Source organism: Echinops telfairi, unplaced genomic scaffold (genome assembly GCF_000313985.2).
Source record: "Echinops telfairi isolate 266 unplaced genomic scaffold, ASM31398v2 ScPeMD7_7469;HRSCAF=8507_1, whole genome shotgun sequence".
NCBI classification, from domain to species: domain Eukaryota; kingdom Metazoa; phylum Chordata; class Mammalia; order Afrosoricida; family Tenrecidae; genus Echinops; species Echinops telfairi.
The window spans coordinates 117,323,540-117,347,735 of NW_022111373.1; the positions used below are offsets into that span (position 1 = coordinate 117,323,540).

The 24,196-nt window shown below is 45.6% G+C and overlaps 1 protein-coding gene across 2 annotated transcripts in view; it reads left to right on the forward strand.

Moving 5' to 3' along the window:
- The first annotated feature begins 659 nt into the window (after positions 1-659).
- Positions 660-24,196, forward strand: part of C1QTNF3 (C1q and TNF related 3) — a 26,501-nt gene continuing 2,964 nt past the window's right edge. Inside the window, exons 1-5 of one of the 2 annotated variants that reach the window (XM_004698083.2) lie at positions 660-962; positions 9,112-9,223; positions 11,823-11,977; positions 18,941-19,070; positions 22,043-22,142. In XM_004698083.2, the coding sequence (XP_004698140.1) occupies positions 660-962; positions 9,112-9,223; positions 11,823-11,977; positions 18,941-19,070; positions 22,043-22,142 (800 nt within the window). The remainder of the gene's footprint in view (positions 963-9,111; positions 9,224-11,822; positions 11,978-18,940; positions 19,071-22,042; positions 22,143-24,196) is intronic. The other variant, XM_004698084.2, reaches the window with a different exon arrangement.

Consider the following 24,196-nt stretch of genomic DNA (forward strand, 5'->3'; position numbering starts at 1 on the left):
TCTGTCCTGTCCGCGGCGACGTGCTGGCAGTGTTTGTTGTTTGAGTTTGGACAAGGGCCTCAGTTCTTGGGCACCTCTGGATGGACCCCAAACTGCAATCTTGCAATCAGCAGCCAAACCCATTCGCTAGTCCCTTGATGGCCGCATGCAGGGGCGCTCACTGGCGCCCGGAGGGGGCTGGGGCTGGGGGTGGGCCGGGTGGGGTGCAGAGTGGAGGAGCAGATGCATTCCAGCCAGCCCGAGCTCTTCCGAGGCTGCCCCGTGCCTCCCCTCCCCTCCCTGGACAGGGTGGAGGGCAGCGAAGCCGGAATTTCCTGGCAAGCGCCAAGGTCGGTTTTTCCAAAAGGCGTTTCAGCCCGCGACTCCTCCGCAGGCTTCCCGTGTCAGATGGCGAAAGCACAGCCCCGGACACACGTTCTCTGTTGCCAGCTGGCTGCGGATGGTCCCTGAATTCACAGTCGTCCCCACGACGTGCCAAGGTGTGACATTTATGGGGCGCGCAGCAAGCCGTCTCCCACCCCCCTCGGGGGGGGGCGTGGGAACGGTTCGAGGGGGCTGTTCCGCTGTCACCGGGGCGGCCTCATTTATCACCCATCCCGGGATAAAAGCAGCCTTCTGTGCCGCTCGGGCCCGGAGGCTCTGCAGCGCGGCTGGGAACCATGCTCCGAGGGCAGCTCGTCCGCTGGTACCTGCTGGCTCTGCTTTTCCTCCCATGTTGCCTGTGCCAAGACGAATACATGGAGGTGAGCGGAAGAGCTAAGAAAGCGGTGGCGAGAATAGTGCAAAGCCACCAGCAGACTGGCCGTAGCCATGCCCGGAGGGAGAAAGTGAGAGAGAGGAGCCATCCTAGAACTGGGACTGTGGATAATACCACGTCTACAGACGTGAAGCCCCTGGGACCGGCTGAGCTCCCGCACCCCGAGGTAGATGACCTAGCCCAGATCGCCCCACTCTGGGCCCAGGTACTCAGCATTCTCTTCTAAGGATGATTGCCAACGCGGAATGGGGTTGGGCCTTGTTCGCTTTTACTCGGAGCTCAGATTCTTAGGATGGATGCATCCTAGGAGTTCTCGAAATTAGTTGCCGGGTTTCTGGGTTGCGAGTGGGGCTTCGGGGGAGGAGCCCCGGTGGGTTATGCGATGGGCTGTGAACCCCAAGGTCGGGGATTCAAACCGATCCACCGGTTCACGGGAGGAAGATGTGGCTTTGCGCTCTTATAAAAGATTTACAGCATTGGAAACCCACAGTGGGCAGTTCTGCTCCCTCTTACAGGGTTCTGATGACTCGGAATTGAGTCTGTGGCAATGTAATACATTATATATATAATGTATATATACAATGTATAATATATGTGTGTATATGTATATATAGGCAAGTAGGACTGTTAGCCTCTGCTGAATAGAAAAACCAGCAGAGGGATGCTATGCTGTGCCAAAGAGGCCGTCTCGCCAGGCCATCAGAAAGGGGGTGTACGGGCAGCCAGCACCCTTGTAGTATCCTAACTTGATTGCTTTCCTGCTCTGCTGGTGCCCCAGGAGAACTGCAGACCTCTGCAGATTGCTGTGGATAAGAAGGCCTCTCTCCAGCAAGAGAGAGGTGGGATTCTTTGACACTGCTCAGCGGGGAGCAGCTGCCCCTTGAGTTTGTCAAAAGCAATCTGCTGTGAGGCGGCTAGCTGGGCCACTTACATTTCAAGTCAGCCTGTGTTTACAGGAGTGTAAGTTGCCCAGCCTGTTCAAAATGGAATCAGAGCTAAAACAAAACACAAAGAACTGCACACATTTGAAATGCAAACTGTAGTGTCCGATGCAGTGCCTGATGTGCGCGGAGGGCTTATTTTTGCTTCAGTATAAATGAGTTCAGCATCTATGGGAACATCGTGAACTCATTCAGTGTGGCTGTAACAATGGGCTCAAACCTAGCAATGACAGTGAGCGTACACAACCAGGCAGTGGTTCCTTCTGTTGCCCACAGGGTCCCTGCGACCCCAACAACAGCTACAGAGGTGTTAGACAAGGCTCCAGCAACCTAGTTGTAACTTAAAACATTGAGAACAGGAAGAGACACATTCTGACTTACCTTCAGACATCCCGAAGGAGATGTGGAGGGACAGGGAAGGATTGCTCCCAATGCTATCATCTCTCAACGAATTTGATGGACTGCTTGGGGGCCCTAAAACATTTGTGCAGTAGAAATGTAAACCCCTCGTCACAGAACGAGCGGCTCGGGTACAGATTTGGGATGTATGTATGAGTAGACAGAGATCACACACAGTTGCAGATCAGGGCACAGATTCAGCAGCCCATGGCACAGCTACCCATGCTGCTCTGCGCCAGGAGGAGAACTCTGCTTTAGGGAGCCACGGGAAAAAGGACATGCCTGCATGTTGAATGGCACTTTTGAAGACAATCCTTTCATTGGACAGTTTGGGGCTAAAGGTGTGTTAGTAGTGGAGATGCTGTGGCCTTCCTATGTCAATGGTGCCCTTGGGTGGTGTGAGCTGCTATTGCGGTGCATGCCCAGATACAGGAACCTCAGAAGAAAGACCTGGTGATCTATGAGACCAAAATTAGCCATGGGGAAAAGTAGCTCTATGGCATAGGGTTCTACTGGGACACATGGGGCCACCATGAGTTGGAATTAACTCCCCAGAAACTGTTGCCAGCTCAAAACATAGTAGCTTTCCTGGCAGTCACAGTGTGAGGCACCTATCAGTTGTCGGGGGGCATTATTACCTTGCTAGAACCTTCTATCCTGGGTTCTTGACTGTTGTCAGATAAACCCCCAACAGGAGATACGATGGAGATGTAAGTCACTGACATCCTAGAAGCTGTCAATGGATAGTCTCCCTAATTGAATTTTGAGATTGTACTTACGCTACGTTCGTTCTTTCTTTTCTCTGCACTCCTTCCCCTTCTTTGATCTTATTCTCCTTGTTTTATACCCAGTCATTCATTCACACATCAAGCATTCTCTGTGCTTCTCCTCCATGTCAAGCTTTGGGGTGGGGACTGAGGGTTGAGAGATCCAAGCACCTCATCTCCAGTCTCCAAATGAAGTCAAACCTGTGCCGTTGAGGAGATTCAGTCTCACCATAAACCCTCGTATTACAGGTTAGAACTAACTGCTCCCTGGAGTCTTCTTGGCTATAATCTAAATGGTTCACCAGGTCTTTCTTCATGGTACCACTGGGTGGCTGTAAATCAAATCTTCAGGTTAGGAGTTGAGCACAAACCCATCTTGCCATCCAGGAGCCCTCGTGGTGGTGTAGCTCTGCATCAGGCTGTTAACACCAAGGTCAGCAGTTCCAAACCACCCACTGCTCTATGGGAGAAAAATGAGCCTTTTTACTTCTATAAAGAATGCTATTCTCAGAAGCCCACAGGGACAGCTCTACCCTGTTCTAAAAGGTCACTATGAGTCTGAATCAACTCCATGGCAGTGAGGATTTGAGTTTGAGGGGCTAGAAGGACTCTAAACCAAACACACCCATTGCTGACTCTCAGTGGCCCTACAGTAATTCACAGCAGCTGACTGCCACATCTCTTTCCCACAGAACTGCCAACCTTTTGATAAACAGTCAAGCACATTAACCACTGTCCCTCCAGGGTTCTCTTTGGTAGGACTGAGGCTGAACCGAATCCACTGCAGTTGAGTCAGTTCTAACTCAAAAGGCACCTTATGGGGCAGAACAGAACCACTCACACCCCCGCCCCATCCCCCGCCGGCTTTCCCAGGCTGTAAATCTTTGTAGGAGCAGAAAGCCTCCTCATTTGCTTTGACTTTGAATTCAGAATGTTAAGATCAAGGCTTCAGCCTTTTTATCAGCAGCAGGAATCTTGTTGGGATCAATCAGACAATAATTAAACGCAATGTGATTAGGTCAGTGAACCAAAGGTGTCAGTGGTGGTGATAGCAGAGCTGGATCCTAAACGATGAGACAGGCATGAGGGGTGGCAGTGAAACATGTGCCACAATCAAGAGACTGAGGCGACCCGAGAGGCGTTGGTGTGGTTGGGGCTTCTGGCCTTGGGAGGAGACAGGGAGGCTTTCATGTTAGGGACATAGTGCAGGCTGGGATCAATTCTGATTGCTGGTTAAGGAGCGTAGGCCTTATTTCACCCGTGGATTTGTTCATTCCTTCACAGCAGGGCAGTGAGTTAATCGGGCTTGTGTTCTAGAGAGATAACTCTGGCTGTGGGCTTAGGGGGAGTTAGGCAGAGAGGCTTAGGGTCGACTTACTTTTGACTCCAATGCTTTCTTCTCTGTAGTCGTGTCAGTTCCCTTTGTCAATCTCCTCTCATCCTCCTGAACATCTGCCACCCCCTTTCACACTTTCCTTCTCCTTGCTCTTTCCTGTCCTTGAATTTAAAGATCCTCCTCTGATGACATCACTTAATAATAACCATTGGATTGATCTGGCTCATGGTGACCTCAGGGGGTACAGAGTAGAACTGAATTCGATAGGTTTTAATCTTGAAGGAGGCACATTTCCAGGGCTGCTCTCCTGTGGAGCAGCTACGGGGGTTGCGACTGCCTATATTTAGATTATCAAGCTGATCAGATCACAACCATCTGAGCCAACTAGAGGCCTCGCTTAATAATTATGTGTGTGCACACGCGTGCCATCAAGTCGATAGGACACACAGAGACGCCTATGACAGACTATTACTGGCCTATCTCAGGAACTCACAGGGTGTTCTACTCTGCGCTACAGGGTCACTATGAGTCAGCATGGCCTCGATGGCAGTGAGTTGGCAAGTTTTGGTATAGGATATACTAGCCTGTTTTCTCTGCACGATCCAATCAGCAGGTCAGATCCCTTGAGGAGTTGGTGGTGGGTTGGATGGCTGGCTTTCCAATTGAGAACCAAACACTCATCCGTTGCTCTACCCAGGGACTCCATAGTTAACCACCGTGGGACTCAATTCTGAGTAGCTGCACCTAACCTCCTCTGCAAAGTGGGTGGAACTTGTCTTAGAGAGAAAGTTCCTCCCTCTCATCTATTTGAATGGCCCTGCTGTACCTGTTCCATCTCATTTGGGGAAAGTGGTTGATAAATTTTAAAGGTGACAGACATATATTACCTAGAAAGTAATTCCTTTCTTATCTAGAGGCACACTTCTTTCTAAGTGGGTCTCAGAGTTTCTCCATGGACCCAGCAGCATTGTTCCAGCTACATTGGTCCGTGTGACTGATCCTTGAACGACAAGGCCAGAGGTGGGCCCAGATGAAACTTCAGGGGAAGGGAGGGTACTCAGGAGCCACCCAACTAGTTGTACCCCGGATTCTCTTGTTGTTTGGCTCTATGCCCTTGAAGTGCCCTCAAGGAACCTCAGCCTTGTTAGAAATACTGTCTCCTCCCCAAACAATAGACTTTTAAGCCAAAATATTTCGAAGTGACCATTTACGAAAGACTTCCGTTTCTTGTTTGCATCTTAGAGCTGGAACGCAACTTTATGACCATCTGATCTGAATGTCTAATTTAACCGACTCCAAAAACTGATGTCAGGAGACAGTGACTTCACCAAAGTCACGCACCACCCAGACCAGAGCCCTGGGTCCCACCCATGATCTTTCTGACATTTTCAAGGGTTGCAATGTTTCAATTCTCTTCTTACGCACATGGTTCCACTTCAGAATTTTTCCCTTCTCCCCCTCCCTTCTTCTTCCCCTTAAATCCACTCTTGGCAGAGCCCCGGGTGTCTTGGGGGTTGCAAAGGCTGTCTTTCACATTAGCAAAACCAGACCAAGACACCATGGAAGATGCCTCAGATTACATGTTTGGTTTGGAGGTGGGGCGGTGCCCGGTGTCTTTGATTTTCCGAGTGCCTTGAAATCTCTGATCTCAGGCCAGCTCCTCTAGCAGATTCTCTTTCCTTCATTTGACAAAGGTTGTCATCGGTGCCCACGGCCACAGGCCCAGCGCTGGTCTTGGTGAAGAAGGGACCAGACCAGGGATTCGTGTTCGGTGGCGACCTTCTGGTCACTGGGGATTCGGGGCTGTGAGCTGTTGCAGGAGAGTCCTTGAGTTGCAAATAGTGTTCTGTGTTCTCCCTGAATAGCTTGGTGGAGGAGACCTTTAAGAAAAAAGGGAGAAAAGAGTAAAGAAAATGTCTAAGCTGCTTTTAAAAAGTCAAGTGGAAACGTGCAGCCGAGGGGATATTCTTAGTTTTTGCTTGGATTTCTAAAGATGTAGAAAACCTGAACTTTAAATTCCCTTTCTCTACTTCCCTCCCTCTTTCCCTTCATTTTTTATGTGAAACCTTTGCCAACGACGGCTGTTTTCAAAAATATCATTGAGTCATAAGGGATGTCCAGGAAAAGTTTCCACAAAAGTTTTGTATGACGGAATTAAAAGGCAATGTGCCAATTTAGAGGAAAGTCAAAATTTTATAAGCACCTTGAACTCTTGCTAATCACCTTCCACCAGAGCTCAAGCTCCTTGGTGGTAAGCATGGATTGTAGACATTGATTTTCACATAAGTAAGCATTTAGCTCAGTGTCATCTTTGAGTATATTTAGTACCCGGCAAGGACTACTCTCTAAGTACTCCTAATGGTGGTGCTTTGGGCTAGGCAATGGACTGCTAACCACAAGATTGCTAGCTCAAAGCCACCAGTCGTTCTGAGGGAGAAAGATAGGCTGACTACTCCCATAAATATTTACACCGACTCAAGGGCAATGTGGAGTTTACAGTAATTTGTTCAACATTGATTCATTCAATGTGATAATGATTTTAAGATTTGAAGTGGAATATGAAGCAGAACATCATGTTTACCTCTTATTGACAAGTTAAATTTACTTTAAAGGTAGCTAGTTAATGAACGTTTGTTGGATTAATGGATATTTCTTTAAATTTCTTATGTTAATTTCAATGGGTTGTGTCCGTTTGAAACGCCAGCCTTATCACCAGCGTTTAAGAGCTATCAACTCTTAACCCAACATCATGAGGACACCAGTTCCTCTTGGCTTGGCTCAGGGCCAGCTCATGTGCGTCAGAGCAGAACTTGCTCTGTGGGGCTTCAATGGCTGGTGTTCTCAAAGACAGATCACCAAGCCTTTCGTCAGCGATACCTCCAGTGGACCTCCAACCTATGAGCTAGTAGTCAAGAGAGCAGTAACTGCTTGCACCCCGGGGCTTCCAGCATGAATACACTTGAACACAAGCAAGCCATTTGCCATGAGTTGATTCTGACTTTGGGCCAGCCCGAGAGGATCAGAGTCAAATGTCCTCCAGGGTTTTCTTGTTTTTAATTAAGATCCTTTTATTGGGGGCTCTTACAACTCTTGTGACAATCCATACATCAATCGTATCTGACATATTTGTACATATATTGCCATCGTTCTTTTCCAGACATTTACTTTCTATTGAGCCCTTGGGATCAACTCCTCTTCCCCCCCACCCCTTGGAGCCCCTTGATCGTTTATAGATTGTTATTATTTTCATATCTCACACTGACAACGGTCTCCCTTCTCCTCTGGGTTCTGTTGTTCTTCCCCTGGAGGGGTGTGTGTGTGTGTGTGTGTGGTTTTGTGCCACTCACTATGATCGATACCCCCTTCCCTTTCGGTATTGCTATTCCCATTCCTCTTCCTGGGTTCCACGTGTCCTGAGCTTTATCTCTTAGCAAGCTGGGATCTTTGGGAAGTGGATTGCCAGGCCCTTCTTCCAAGGTGACTTGTTAGGTCGGGCCATTTTTTCAGTGAGTAGCAGAGCGCTAAGCTGTCTGTGCCACCTTAAAACAAAAACAAAAAAAGACAAATTCCGTGCCATCGAGTCGATGCTGACTCATAGCAACCCTACAGGACAGGGCAGAGCTGCCCCATGGGTTTCTGAGACTGTCACCCTCTATGGGAGTGGAAAGTCTCATCTTTCTCCCATGGAGTGGCTGGTTGTGAGGGAAACCAGCCCCTAATACATCATCACCAGTCTGGTAGGTGCAATTGTACAGCGATAATAAGTAAAGATTATAGTAAAGTCATAGAGAGCATGAGAGATAGAAGAAAGATTGAAATAATGGAGTCAGACACATTTCATGGTAGCATGCTCACCTCAGCCTCACTTGGTGGTCCACATGGAGAGAGAGAGATTCATTGCTAACCAAGGCTTTTATATTCTCTGGGGACATGCAAGCCCCTAATTACAGGTGAAGATATACATCACAGGAAAGGGTTGTGCTATAGGTAATACAGTAATGGGAGGGGGGCAATCTAGGGGTATCCACATAGAAGGAAGAGGTGGGATTGGGGATATACATGTGACAAGATCGGTGGACCCTAGATTCAGGATGGCAGCCTAACTTTGGATGTCACTGAGCAGGTTCGACCTGTTCTCTGCTCACTGTAGCAACCATTATCAGTAGGGTGTAAACCCACCTACAGGGACCAGACTAATGGCCGCCAGCCTTTAGGGAGAAGTAGCCTATTGTCCTTTACAGGGAGTGGGCCCCTTTTGTGGTGGGCCCAGACAGTACAGTAGTACTCTGGCAACCGACTGCCTTCAGGGAGATAACTTGACAATTCTTTACCATTTGCTGATGCAGTGTCCTAAGTCTAACATCTATTTAGGGGCGAGAACTCCGGAGAAATCTGTTTCCCACAGCTGGTGCTTTTGAACGGCTGGCCTCACAGTAGCAGCCCGAAAGCCACATAAGCAGTGCTTGATAAATGTATTACAAATTGGTAATTCTTGTAATTTGAGGGTCATCTTCTCAATCCAGCTATACTGGGGCTTTTGCTGGTTGGGAAAGAGAGGCAAGGACTATTTCCACCTGGATTTCTCTAAGGGCTTCCTCCTTGGAGGACATCAGCAGCAGCACAGTACTTCCCTGAAGCACTACCCCATCCCTCAGCCCTTAGCACCTCTCACACCCTTTTCCAAAAAACTTGTTCTTATGCTGGCTCTCTTGTTACCTTCCCAATGCTCCTTAGCTACTCTGTGATCATAGACGTTGGCATCTCCACCCTCTACCATCTTTTTCTGATGCTACTGTAAGGTAGTTGAAGTTAAACCAAGACTCACCTAGGAGTCAACACCAGAAGAAATCAGAAAATCCTAGTGACCCATGGGTATCTTGCTCTGAAACGTCTCTTTCTATCTCCCTAAAGTCACCCCAAGCTGGAGGACTGCCCCCAGATTGCAGCAAGTGTTGCCATGGAGACTACAGCTTCCGAGGCTACCAAGGACCCCCTGGACCTCCGGGCGCCCCTGGCATTCCAGGTAAGAAAGAATTGTGTGCTTGCTAGGCTAACCATAGACCCTCTAAAAGAAGAGGCCAGAACAAAGCAAAGCCCTGCCATCACTTGTGTGTCATCTAAAGGGAATGCAAAGACAATCCCTAAGAAAGAGAGTTGGGTAGGAGGGCTGAGTCTCCTAAGCTGGTTTAGGGGGCAACTTTTCACCAGCATTATTAATGCTCACTGGCATCGACTCTGTGATTCAGTCTTTCTGCCACAGGGCACATTATCCCATGGAAACATTTCTGGACCATTGTGTGGTAGGGAGAATGTTGTGGAGCTACCCCAAGACCCCTCTAAACACACCTCACAGTCAATTCTATGTTTGGTTCTATGTTGCCAAGCAAAGGAATATTCTGCAATGTGCTAGCTTCAACCTGCTGAGGAAAGGGCAACTTAGGCCCCTGTGCACCAGGACCTCAGACCCCCTGTGCTGGGCTTTTTGTTGTCTACGCCCCTCAAGAAAAACCCTAGTAGAGTCTCTTCTTAGGGTTCAGCAGCATGCTACTTGTTCCTGTCTGACTTCTCTTCATTGACATTTATAACAGTCACATTATCATTGGTATCACCAGATGGTAAACCTGAAAAATGGTGAACTGGCATAAGAGGGGGTACTCAAAAGAAAACCAATTTTTTTTTTACCCCAAAGCTATGTACTTAATTTTTTTTACAAAACACCCTTATCATCTTTGAAATATTCTCCATTACACTTAGTGCATTTGTCAAATCTTTGATTTCATTCTTGGAAACATTTTTCAAACTCCTCTGTTTGGAGAGCTGAGAGCGCCTCCCTCATTTTTTTCTTCCTCTCTTTGATGTTGTCAAATCACTGTCCTTTCATGTCCCTCTTCATTCCCAGAAACAAAAAGAAGCTGCACAGAGTGAGGTCGGGTAAGTAAAGTGTATGGGGCAAAACAGGCATGCTGTATTTTTGTCAAAAACTGGATCACTGAGATGACGGTTTTTGTCAAAAACTGGAGCAGGAGCATTGTCATAGTGGCAAAACCAGTTCCCCTCTGCCACAAATCAGGTCTTTTTTGTCACACACTGTTATGCAATCTTTTCAGAACCTCTAAATAGAAAGCTTGATTAACAGGTTGACCTGGTGGAATGAACTCCAAATGCATTATCCCCCTCACCTCAAAGAAAAAAAAAAAAGCAAATGAGAATCGTTTTTTGGGAGGATACCCCCTCGTATGTCATGTTGTATGCATTTGTACAACAATAAAAGAATAGTTGTCAAGTGATAGTCAAATTTTATACTTTTGAAAAGAGCCTACCTTTAAATCCAAATTTAAAGTTCATTTAAAATTCGATTTTAAACTGTGATTATTGGCTTGGAATCTGTTGTTGAACCTCAAGGGCATCAGGCAGCCTATGAGGTGATGTAAAAGGAAAAGTGGATATTCAGATGCTTCTAAAATTTTCTCAGGTCTCAACTCTTATGAAGTTCTAGGACTGGGTCAGCTCCCTGGTTTCCATTTGAGCACCAGAAACCTACTGTCACGGAGTCCATTCCAACTAAGGGTTTCTGAGTCTCTTGGCCTTTATGGGGGCATCTAATCTCAGCATGGATCAGCTGATGAGTTTGAACCACCAACCTTGAGGTCAGTAGCATGATGCTTGACAAAGCATGCCACAAGGCTCTTCTTTAAGGTGCATGAATCTGTAAACACTGCCAAAGTGCACCCACCTGAGGGGACTGCCTGCTTGGTACGACACCTGACCAGAAGGAGCGTGCAAAATAAGCAGCAAAAGGGCCCGGAATTCAGCAAAAAGAAAACTACAGAAAGAGATTTAAAAATAGTCTTTGCATGGCAAAATCAAGCAAAGAGTTGAAATTGCCTGAGTCGTGCTTTCCATGTTGTTTTTATCTATTTTTTTATCCATGATTTTGTTCAACCACTCCCTCCAGTTAAAAAAGTGATACATGTCCGTGATAGAAAATGTTAGAAAGACTAGAAAGTATTTAGAATGGCTTTAAAAATTACTCCTGGTTTACCCACTCAGAAACCAAGCAAAACAAAACCCCTCAACTATTTTTATGCAATCTATTCTGGCCCCTGGCCCCAGTGAATACAGTTTATTCCTATATATTTTTCCAAACAAAAATAGTATCATGGTTTCCCTATTGATTCATAACCTTTATTTTATCTAAAAAAAAAAAAACAACCCATGAAGTGGGTTTATATATCATTCAGTTTTTTATTTTCCCAGCAGTAATGAGAATTTACCTTTTTAAAAAAATTTAAATCTAGCCTTTTCCGTGTTGATGGACATTTAGGATTTTTTGCTCCTATGATTATGGGGTAATTAGCTTCTACACAATTTTTCATGTATGACTTGTCTTAAAGTTAAAACCAAGGAAAACAAAGCACACAGAGAGATCTGCAGCCCCAGAGAGCAGAGGTGCTTTCGGAGCCTGGTGTGCCATTGGGAAGGGGGCCAAGATCCTACGGAAGAGAGGGGCTGGATTTGCAATCACTTCAGGTGTCCCAGCTGTGTTTGTCTAGAAACAGATGGTGGTGTGATTGCGGGGCAGTGAGCGGGCGTTCTCAAGTGACACTGTCTGGTTGTTTAAGGAAACCATGGGAACAACGGCAATAATGGGGCCACTGGGCATGAAGGGGCCAAAGGTGAGAAAGGAGACAAAGGTGACCTGGGCCCACGAGGGGAGCGAGGACAGCATGGCCCCAAAGGAGAGAAGGGCTACCCAGGCATTCCGCCGGAACTTCAGGTAAACCACCCTCCCCATATCTCTGAACCCATTGCCACTAGGTCCATTGCCATGCCCTCAACAGGTCCCCTAGACAGTCAATCTCTAGAGGAGCGGACAGCCTCGTTTTTCCCAAGTGCAGCGACTAGCTGGTGGGTTGGAACTACTGCCTTGTGGTTAGCACCTCAGTGGTTCAGTGCCACCGGGCTCCTTTCCTTTCCGGGTGACTCTAAACCTGCCCTGGTCACCAGAGGCCAGAAGCCAAGGGCCTGAGAGCTTCCACACATTTCACAAACCTTGAGTTAGCCTGGGTCTCAGTCTGTTCATCTCCAAGTGGGGTGTCTGCACGAGGCTTGCGTTGTTCTTCATATAAGTAGAGTTCAAAATGAACAACTTTACCAACGTGATGGGCTTCTCAGGGACTAGTCTTTCCTGACAACATGTCCAAAGTATGTGATACAAAGTCTTGCCATCCATGCCTCTGCGGAGCACGATGGCCTTACTTTTTCCAATATCGATCAGAAGAAACAACTTTTAGCTACCCAGGTGACTTTCAAAATTCTTCTCCAGCATCACATTTCAAATGCATTCATCAGTTTTCCTTACTCAATGTCCAATTTCACATGCATGTGATGCAACGGAGAATATCATAGCTCAGGACAGGCACATCTGAGTCATCAAAATAACATCCTTGCTCTTCCATACTCTACAGGGAACTTGTGGTGCAGACTCGCCTAATGCAATACCTCTTTTGATCTCTTTACTCTTCCTTCCATGAGCATGGATTGGGATCCACGTAAGACAATATCTTTGGCCATTTCAACCTTTTCCCCATTTGGCATGAAGTCACCTACTGGTCCAGTTGTGAGGATTCTGGTTTTCCTCACCTTAGTTGTAGCCCATGCTGAAGGCGACTGTCCTTGATCTTCATCAGCAAGGGCTTCAATTCCTCCTCACTTTCAGCAAGCAAGGTTGGGTCATCTCCTGATGTCACATTCTTCTTCATCTAATCCAGCTTCTCGAATGATTGCTTAGCTTACAGACTGAACAATGACACACCTGTCCTGTTTAAACACACAGGACTTCCTTGTTCTGTTCGCACAACTGCCCCTTGATCCATGATGGACATGTTCGGAATGAACACAGTGAAGTGTTCTGAATTCCCATTCTTCTCAAGGTTAGCCACAGTTTATTACGGTCCACCCCGTTGAATGCTTTTCCACAGTCAATGAAACATCTTTCTGGTATTCACTACTTTGAGATACACCTGATATCAGCAATGATTTCCCTTGTTCCATGTTCTCTTCTGAATCCGACATGGACTTCTGGCAGCTCCTTGTCAATGTACTGCTACAATTGTTGGATGGTCTTCAGCAGAATTTTACTTGGGTGTGATAGCAATGATATTGTTCTATAGTTAGTGCATTCTGTTGGTTCACCTCTTTTTGGAATGGGCAAAATATGGAATCTTTCAGTCAGCCAAGTAGCTGTCTTCCAAATTTCCTGGCATAGATCACTGAGTGCTTCCAGTACTTATTCAGCTTTCTGAAACATGTCAATGGGTCTTCTGTCAATTCCTGGAGTCTTGTTTTTGGCTGATGCATCCAGTTCAGTTTGGACTTCTTCCTTCAGCACCACTGCTTCTTGCTCACGTACTACCTCTTGAAATGGTGGACTGGCTACCAGTTCTTTTTGGTACAGTGACTGTGTATTCTTTCCATCTTTTTGATGCTTCCTGCATCCTTCAAATTTTGCCTATAGAATCTTGCAAGGTTTCAATTTGAGGCTTGCATTTTTTCTTGAGTTCTTTCAGTTTCAGATATGCTGAGAGTGTTCTTCCACATTTTGGAACCTATGATTATGGGAATGAAGCACTGTTTAATCCTAACCCATCTTTACAATCTTTGCTGTGTTGTTGCACCCACTGTTTCAATCCATCTCCTTGCTGGAAGGTATGCGGAAACCTGTTCTCCATGGGTGACCCTGCTGGCATTTGAAACATCAGTGTCATAGCTTCCAACATCACAGCAACATACAAGCCACCAGAGTACAATACATTGACAGACGTAGAAAGAGAGCTCACTAACACCAAGAAAGAAGACCGAGGAGCAGAGCCTGTGTTTAAACCCTAGGTCCCTAGACTGAGAAACTCTTAGGCCTAGGGGAAGATCGGTGCCAAGTCACATGGATGTCACCAAGGAATGCCGAGCTCACGGTTATTCAAAAGAGGCAAGGACCTTCGTTCAGAGCCAACAGAGAGAGACAGCCTTCCCTTAGAGCCTGAAATTGGACGTTTAGCCTCTGACACTGTGAGAATATGGAAGAATAAGGAAGAGGGAAGAAGAAGAAGAGTCGATGCTTTTGAATCACGGTGCTGGGGAATAATGCTGAAAGTATCGTCGGTTGTCAAAAGGACACACAAATCTGTCTTTGAAGAAGTACAGCCAGAATGCTCCCTAGAGGCACGTCTTCTCACATATCTTGGTGGTGGTGTCTGGAGAAACCAGGCTCTGGAGAAGGACATCATGCTTGGTGAGGTAGAGGGACAGTGAGAAAGAGACTGTCACCAAGGCGATTGACACAGGGGCTACAAGAATGGGCGCCAACACTGGAACAAACACCAGGGGGCCCGGGACCAGGCAGAGTTTTGTTTTGCTGGGCAGGGGTCACTGAGTCAAAACCAACTGAACGGCACCTAACAACCACAACAAACCCTGAGAAAAGCAGCTCAGGCCCTTAACGTCACCCTCTAGTGGTATTTCTGTTATCGGAGCATCAGATAATGAAGACAGGATTCTGTACCACCCAGCTTTTTTATTTATTTAACCTTATTTCTTTTCCTAAAAAAAACCAAACACCGTTAAATTCAAAACATTCTTTGAGAACCTTTGACACAGTTATACTTACATATACACATATTTAGTTTAGTCTATTGTTTAATCAGAAGGCAGACAAGATTATTTTGATCTGATACAGGACTTCAGGTGAGAGGATGGAGGGTGTAGAGGGAAGCTTTGTATAGACTTTGTACGTAGGAAGCTATCTGCAAGAACATCTCTTGTTAAATGCTCGTGATTGCATACAAACATTGAGTGTTTTCCCTGAGTGATGAACCAGGAGTGAGTATTATGAAGTCACTCACCTATATAAAATTATTAAAACCCAGCTTGATATGGTTGTACATGTATTGCCACCATTATTTTCTAAAAATTTACTTCCTATTTGAGCCCTAATCAGCTCCAATTTTTTACCTTCCCCCCCCCCTCGTGACCCCTTGATAAATTAGAAATTATTATTATTTTCTAACACAGACCGCTGTCTCCCTTCCCCCAAGGTTTCTTCCCTGCTCTTCTCTCCAATTTCCCCTTACCCTCCTGGCATTGCTACTCCCATTTCTGTTCCTGACGGTTTATATGACCTGGATTCTTGTGTCTTGAGCTCTTATCAGGACCAGTGCACATGCTCTGGTCTAGCCCAGTGAAAGGCAGATTGGGTTCATGATAGTGGGGTGTTAGGAAGACTCAAGGAACCAGAGGAATACTGTGTATTTCATCAGTGCTATACTGCGCCCTGGTTGACTCATTCCTTCCTTGTGACTCTTCTGTGAGTGGATGTCCCATTGTCAACCGATGGGTTTTGGGTCTCTGCTCCAACCACTCTTGTTCTCAACAATGTTTTTGTGTTTGTGTGTGTTTGTTTGTTTTGGGTATACTAATACCTGATCCCATTGACACCTCATGATCACATAGGCTGGTGTGCTTCTTCTATGTGGGCTTCTTGCTTCTCTGCTTGATGACCACTTATTTAACTTCAAGCCTTTAAGAGCCCAGATGCTATCTCTTTTGATAGCTGGGCACCATCCACCTTCTTCACCACATTTGCTTGTGTGCCCATTTTGTCTTCAGCAATCGTACTGGCAGGGTGAGCATCACAGAATGCCAGGTTGTTAGAACAAAGTGTTTTGTGCTGAGGGACGGCTTGAGCAGAGACCCAAAGTCCATCCAGTTCCTCAATGTATTGACATAAAATAAATGTACATAGGCCAATACCTCTGTTTTAATCAATTACTATATTAATATAAGTGCACACCTATGTTTATACCTCTATCCATAGCTTTACTTCCTAGATTGTTCCTTTGTTTCCTTTTATCTTCCTGCTGACACACCATCATGCTCACCCTTCTTCTGCCCCTTAGTAATTCCTCTCAGCTGGATTGCTGTTGCTACAACACCCCCAGGATCTCTACATCCTCCTGGTTGTTGATTTTTATTCCCCAGTTGTTCCCTTGTCTATGGCATTGTTTGCTTACTGCTGTCTTCCCCCGCCTCTTCCTCCCTCTAAATCCCCCCAGAACCGCTGGTCCAGTTGCTTTATCCTCAGGCTTGCTTCCCATGCTTATCTTATATAGGTAGGAAAACCAACCATAATGTAGGCAGTACAAAAAGAAAACAAAAGATTGAATAAAAAAAAAGAGAAAAAAACAAAGAGAAAATATATGTATATAAAAAACGATGAGGGAAAAAGACAGAGAAAGCATAGATAATCCCAGGTCTGCCCACTCACCTTGATGACTATTTCCCATTGGTCTTGCGGGGTCCCAGGGACTGCCCCTCCTAGCCTGAAGTCTATTCTTGGGGCTCTTCAGAAGCCTTCTTTTTAAAAAATCATTCTATTGGGGGGGGGCTCTTACAGCTTTTATGACATTCCATACATCAATTTTATTCAGCATATTTGTCAATATGGTGCTGTCAACATTTCCAAAACATTTTTTTTCTACTTGAGCCTTTGGTGTAAGCCCCTCTTTTTCACACTCTCCCTGCCCCCCCCACTCTCCCACCCTTGTGAGTCCTTGATCAATTATATATTATTATTATTTCGTATCTTACAGTAGCCTTTGTCTCCCTTCTCCCACATTTCTGTTATTCGTCCCCTTGGGGGTGGGGCTATATGTCCATTCCTTGTGATGGGTTCCCCCTTTCTCTCTTTTCCCCCTCCCTGGCCAACCTACTATCCTCATGATATCGCTACTCCCACCACTGTTCCTGAGGGGTTTATCCGGGTGTCGAGAGCTCTTATCTGTACCAATTTGTGTTCTCCAGTCTAGCGAGATTTGTAAGCTGGAACTGGATCACGGTAGTGGGTGGGATGGGGTGGGGGAGGAAGCATTCAGGAATCATCCCTTTCTTATACCCTTCTGTTGGGGTGGATATCCAATTGCCTACAGATGGGCTTTGGGTCTCCACCCCAACCCCCCTTGTTCTCATCAATATAATTGTTTGTTTTGGATCTTTTGATACCTGACACCTGATTCCATCGACACCTCATGATCACACAGGCTGGTGTGCTTCTTCCATGTGGGCTTATTCGCTTCACCGCTAGAGGGCTGTTTGTTTAACTTAAAGCCTTTAAGCCCCCAGGCACCATTCACTATTTTGCTTCATCACATTTGCTTAAGCACCCATTTTTGTCTTCAGTGATCGTGTCCGGAAAGTGAGTCTTAAAAGAGTGCCCGGTTATTAGGACAGTGTTTTTATGTTAAGGGTGGACTTGAGTAGAGTCTGTCTGCTATCTTAAAACTTAACATATAAATATATGTACATTGTCCTCTATCCATTTTATTATAAATTAATATATTTACATATACACATGCCTATAGCTATACCTCTATAAATAGCTTTTGCCTCCTAGTTCTTTCCTCTATTTCCTTTCACCTTCCTCCTGTCCCACTATCAGGCCCACCATACATTCAGCTCTCAGTAATTCCTCTCAAGATACATTGAGCTTGGTCAAATTCCACCGGGCATTATACCCTCCTTGCCAACAACTTTAGATCGCTTGTTATTTCCTTATCCCTGAGATTGTTGGCTCCCCACTCCCTCTCCCCACCCTCTTCTCCTATGTCCCCTGCAGCCGCAGGTCCCATGTTTTTTTCCTTGGGATTATTTGTTCTGCCTATCTCATATAGATAGACATAGGCAGAAGCCTTCTTTTAAGAGTGGGACCCAGGATGTAGCCTACATTAATGCTGTCTTATTAACATGTACAATTTAGAATTAATAACTTAGAAATGAAAAACAGTTATATAACCTCAAAAAGTTGAGAAAAAGCACACAATACTGGGAGTCATGAACCTGCCAAGTTGACACATGTTTCCTTGGGACACAATTCAATTCGTGACAGCTGCTCAGATTCCAGAATATGCTCAGGTTTACTGCCTAGTTACAGACGGTGGGTATAATACAATTTTTCCAGCATTATTTGATAATTAAGAATCCAGGAGGGGAACAAATGAAATGCTGAGAGTTGGTAATACACAAGCAAATGTGTTATATCTATCTGATGAGTGAAGTGATTTATTGTTTCAGTTGGAATGAAAATTATTTATGAGAAATGCTGACCTATATCCTTATTGGATCTTAGCTGCTGTATATAGGTTAAGGATTATATAGGTTAAGAATATTAAGCATTTGTCTCTAATACAAATTACCAATGTGTTTATAGTTTTAAAAATTTTGCTTAAGTAATTTTTTTTGTTACAGAAAATGTTTAACAATGTCTTATCTGTCAACATTTACATATTTGCTAAGCCTGAGAAGGCTTGCATATTTTTTAAAAAGTAAGCAAATGATAAGATATGTTAAAAAAATTAAGGATGGCACTTTACTGTATGTATGGGAAGCCTTCCCAAGCACTCTCAACCTTCCTCCAGGGCTGTAGACTTTGAACACTGAGGTCTAGATTGCTTTTTATTTGTTCTCAACTTGCTTGCTATCTCATACAATTTACAATTCCAATGTTTATTTGTAAAATCACACTACAAAGAAAACCAAACTCAATTCCAACTTATTGCTACTCTATAGGACATAGCAGACTTGCTCCCAAAGGTTTTCCAGGCAATGAATCTGTACGAGAGCAGATAACGTCATCATTCTTCTCCCAAATCATGCTAATTGCGTGCTAATTAATAACCAACTCTTTCTCTAGATTGCATTCATGGCTTCTCTTGCAACTCACTTCAGCAATCAGAACAGTGGGATTATCTTCAGCAGTGTGGAGACCAACATTGGAAACTTCTTTGATGTCATGACTGGTCGATTTGGGGCCCCGGTATCAGGTAAGATGTAAATGTAAAGGAATGATCAATCAATCCAGTGATAAGGGAAGGAAAACAAGGGAGTAAAAGGAGACGGGAGAGAGGGATGAGGGGGAGCAGTGAGGGAAGCAGAGGGGAGAGAAGGTGGGGTAGAGAGAGGAAGGAAGGAGTGAAGAATTCCTTCTGATCCTGGCGAAACAAGCAGGCCAGACAGATTCTTAGTACACGAATCTTAACATGAAAAAACCCAGATATGTAAAAGCAAGCAAACAAAAATGGTTACTAAAGTTATTAAGTATGACCTGAACAGAATCAAAAGCATCCTAAGAGTGTGCAATGATGCCTTTCTAGAATTCTCTTGGGCGCCATATTCCAACAATATTGACCATCCTTTGGCTCTCTTGCTACTGTTAAAATTTCATCCAGTAGATTTCAAAATGCCTGTTTGATATGTCTCAATGTTGGGAGTGATGAGATAGAGAAGACTGAGTTTCCATGACACTCATGCAAAGAGCCATCTAAGAACCACAGTGTGGGGCCTTAAAAGCTTGAAGGTAAACAAGCGGCCATCTAGCTCAGAAGCAACAAAGCCCACATGGAACAACATATCAGCCTGTGTGATCATGAGGTGTCGAACGGATCACTGAAGACAAATGGGTGCATAAGCAAATGTGGCGAAGAAAGCTGATGGTGCCCGGCTATCAAAAAGTATAGCGTCTGGGGTCTTAAAGGCTTGAAGGTAATCAAGCGGCCATCAAGCTCAGAAGCAACAAAGCCCACATGGAAGAAGCACACCAGCCTATGCAACCATGAGGTGTCGAAGGGATCAGGTATAAGGCATCATCAGAACAAAAAATCTTACCATAGTGAATGATGGGGGGAGTGTGGAGTGGAGACCCAAAGCCCATTAGTAGGCCACTGGAGATCCCCTTGCAGAGGGGTCTCGGGGAGGTGATGAGCCAGTCAGGGTGCGATGTAACAACGATGAGAAATACAACTTTCCTCTAATTCCTCAATGTTTTCTCCCCGCTCCCACTACCATGACTCGAATTCTACCTTGCAAGTCTGGCTAGACCAGAGGATGTACACTGGTACAGATAGGAACTGGAAATACAGGGAATCCAGGGCAGATGAGCCCTACAGGATCAGTGGCGTGAGTGGCGAAACAGGGAGGGTAAAGGGAGAATGGGTAGGAAAGAGGGAACCGATTACAAGGAACTATATGTGACCTCCTCCCTGGGGGACAGACAACCGAAAAGTGGGTGAAGGGAGACGTCGGACAGAGCAAGATATGACAAAATACCAATTTATAAACTATCAAGGGCTCATGAGAGAGGGGGGAGTGGGGAGGGAGGGGAAAAAAGAGGACCTAATGTCGGGGGTTTAAGTGGAGAGAAAATGTTTTGAGAATGATGTACAAATGCGCTTTACACAATTGATGTGTGTATCGATTGCAATAACAGTTGTATGAGCCCCTAATAAAATGTTTAAAAAAAAAAAAAAAAAAAAGTTAAAAAAAAAAAAAAAAAAAAAACAAAAAAAAAAAAAAAGAACCACAGTGCAGGCCTGTCACTTCTGGTTTCAGCATCTATTCTTGTAGAGGAAAATCGTGCGTGAGTAGAAGACATATTAACTCCTGTATTTCCAGCTCTTGGCCTTTCATTTACGCATCATCTGGTTACTTAATCTGCACTTTTCTGAACTGTTTTTGCAATCTGCTTTTTATAGTACTCATCATTCCCCTACCTCCCCCAGAAAAACCAATATCCCTTCCTGTCATTTTTATTTCAATTCTATCTTCTTGAAGCATTGAAATTGTGTGTGTGTGGGGGGGGCGTTTAGAATGGATAATATGAAGTTTTATAAAATATACAACACTTGAACATATTTAAACCTCTTTCCTAGAGCTCTATAATTTGTATCTGCTGTCACTTTTCATCTGAGGGCCAATTTCTAGGCTTGTGAGTAGAGACAACTGATTTAGAGACAACAGCTTCTGCCTTACTTGACTGTACTTTTGGAAAAGGTAGCTGGGACTGACCAGTACGTTTTTTAGGTGTTCCTGGGATTTTTCCCTGCAAGACCTTTAGTAAAGAAACCACATAGCAATCAATGAGAGCTTGCTCACTTGGATTTGCTTCTCCCAAATGCCCTCCCAAACCCAAGACAATTTGGAGTGAAGACAATTTCCCTTTAGCTCGTGTGTCTGATTTTGATTTTTCTTCATCACTCATGGACAGAATTTTCCGTGCTGGCGTTTAGATCACCCCAGGACATATTAAATAGCTTTCAGTTAGGAGTCCTGGACTCTTCCAAGAAAATTCACGTCTTTTAACATATGCTCGTCTTTGGAGAGTGAAGAGGATCCAGACTTTCATTACCCGGGCCATGCTGCTGAGATTTCTGTTGACTGCTTATCGTTTTACCCATGTATCATGAACAGCATGAGAAATGACTGGAACTTTTTTTGTGATTTCAGAACTAATAGACATTTATTCAATGCGCCAGCACCACCTTCTATTTGGCTAGTGCCTGTGGCATGGTGAGTGTGGTCCTCTATTGTAAGGTTATACTTGGCAAAGTATATTGGGTTTTGGAATGCCAGGTCCGCACCCCCGCAGGACTTCCATGATAAAGGCTGATGGCAGTTAGCGTAGACCCGAGCACAGCACATGCTCTGCCCTGAGCACTTTGTCAGAGGGGAGGGAGAGGCAGTGAAAAGTAGCCAATGCTTAGCTCTCCCTTCATGGCTTTGTCCTCCCGTTGGGGACCCACAGTGTACATGTGGGGAGAGTGAATAGCATTTCAAGCAGTTTGACATTGCGAAGAGAAAGAAAAATACTCATACAAATAAAGGCCACAAAGGAGCTAGATACGACGCGGAACATGAACAAACGGAGTGGGATGAGATTTGGCATCGCCCCATTGTCTGCTGGTTCTCAATACAGAGTATGTTCACTCTCACAAACCTGACTGTCCCCTGCCCTTTCCAGGTGTGTACTTCTTCACCTTCAGCATGATGAAACATGAGGATGTGGAGGAGGTGTACGTGTACCTCATGCACAACGGCAACACTGTCTTCAGCATGTACAGGTGGGTGCTCTTTACCCTCACGGGGATCAGCCAGGCTGCCACCCTGAGCTCACAGGACGCCCAGGACCACAGAAGTCTCTGAGGGTCCACAGAAGCTGGGATGACCTGCGTCCTCAAGGAGAGCTCATCCCCGCCCGCCCCCTCCCACCACCCCCCAATTCCAGATGAAAGGAGTCTCTAAGAAGAAATGAATCGGATAAACTTTAGCATCAGCAGGTCTTGCAGGGTTTTGCAGTTAACTGCGAGCAGCACTCTCCATAACACAGCGCTGAATACAGAGGCCATATCTATGCTTCCCTTAATGCTGTAATTGTTTCCTCAGTAGGCATCCTCCCCTCCCTCTTTCTTCTGCAGACCGCTTGCCTTTCTCTGGCCGAAGCTTTGCCACATTGAATCCCTTTTGGTTGGCCAGTTTTGAAAGTTAGAAATATGAAGGAGCCTCTACAAGTTTATGGTAAAAAGGAATGAAAAGATAATACAATCTTTCCATGGACTTTTGAAGCACCCCCTGTAGTCTCATATTATTTTCGACTTTTCCTCCCCACAGAGCAGTGGGGCAGGAAAATGAAGAGATGTTTTCAGAGAAGAGGGCTCGCTGACCTATTCTGGTCCCATTCTGTGGGACCCTGTGTTAGTCTGGGTAGATTAGAGAACAAATCCATAGACACTCACATGTGTATAAGAAAAAGCTTTATATACAAGAGCAGTTGAATATTGAGAAAAGATCTCAGCCCAGTCCAGATGAAGTCCATAAGTCTGACATTAGCCCACATGTCTGATAACAATCTACAAAGTCCTCTTCAGACTCATGAGACACATGCAATGATGCCGCATATAGGAAGATCACAGGCCAGTGGGCAGAAAGTCTTGTGGATCCAGCAGTGTGGTAAGCATCTCTCGGCACTGGCAGGGGTCTCCACTTGGCTTCTAAGGCTCCAGAGGTCTGGCTCCATCAGCCTCTCTCCATGTGTCTTCTCCATAGGGATGTCTCCCGGGGAGTGAGTCTGTGTCCCACCTCCAGTGAGCTAGTTATCTCTTTGTTCTCCAATCAAACTGCGACATTATTGACAGGCTAAACTCCACCCCTTCCCACTTCAGTCTCTATCAAATTGACAACAGCTTATGTGACTACCACAGACCCCTTCCTCCCACACTTAGAATACATGTGTGTCCACCCTGCTCCCACAGGAGACAGTCACTCCCAGTGCGTGTACCCCACTCCAACATCACAGTCTCTGGGAGAGGAGCACTTCTTGCTGTCCATTTGGAGCCAGTCCCCCGCAGCCAGTCCTTCTGCTGCTAACTGAAACAACGGAGATTCAAGTCCACCCAGAGGCCCCTTGAAAGAAAGACTTTCTGATTACTTGAGAAGGCTAGGGTGCATTGTTCTGCTCTGACACTCACCCGAAGTCAGAATCGGCTCCGCAGCCGCGGGGTTGTTCTACCACGTCAACCCTCTGGCTCCCTTTCCCTTTGGGCTCCGTTTCTGTCTCCGTGGTCTGTTCTTCATGACCACGTCTCAAGGGTGAGCCGGGCCTCCCCTGGGCTCTTCCAGCAGCTCCTTTTCTGTGGGTGCCAGGGGGAGGGGATGAGAGCACTTACTTGAATGTTCCAAGGCTGTTAGGGGCACATTTCATTTTTGTTACTCCTGGTTCCTCAGACGCTTAGTCACCTTGTGATTCACTTGTTCCAGTTCGTGGCCTGCGTTAGGAAGCCATGCCCGGTGCTCTGCTCTTGACAGATGGTTTTCAGCTTTTATCTCTCGGGTTCCTTGTCGGCCTGGCTCCTCCTCTCCATTTAGTGGTGGCTCCCGTGAGTCCTTCTGAAACAATGGATTTCAGTACAAAAGGCAGTATTTTGAATCCTGATATCTGATCACAGCATAGACCAGTGGTTCTCAACCTGTGGGTCACGACCCCTTTGGGGGGACGAATGACCCTTTCACAGGGGTCGCCTTATGCATAACAGTAGCAAAACTATAGTTACGAAGTAGCAACGACAATAATTTTATGGTTGGGGGGGTCACCACAACATGAGGAACTGTATTAAAGGGT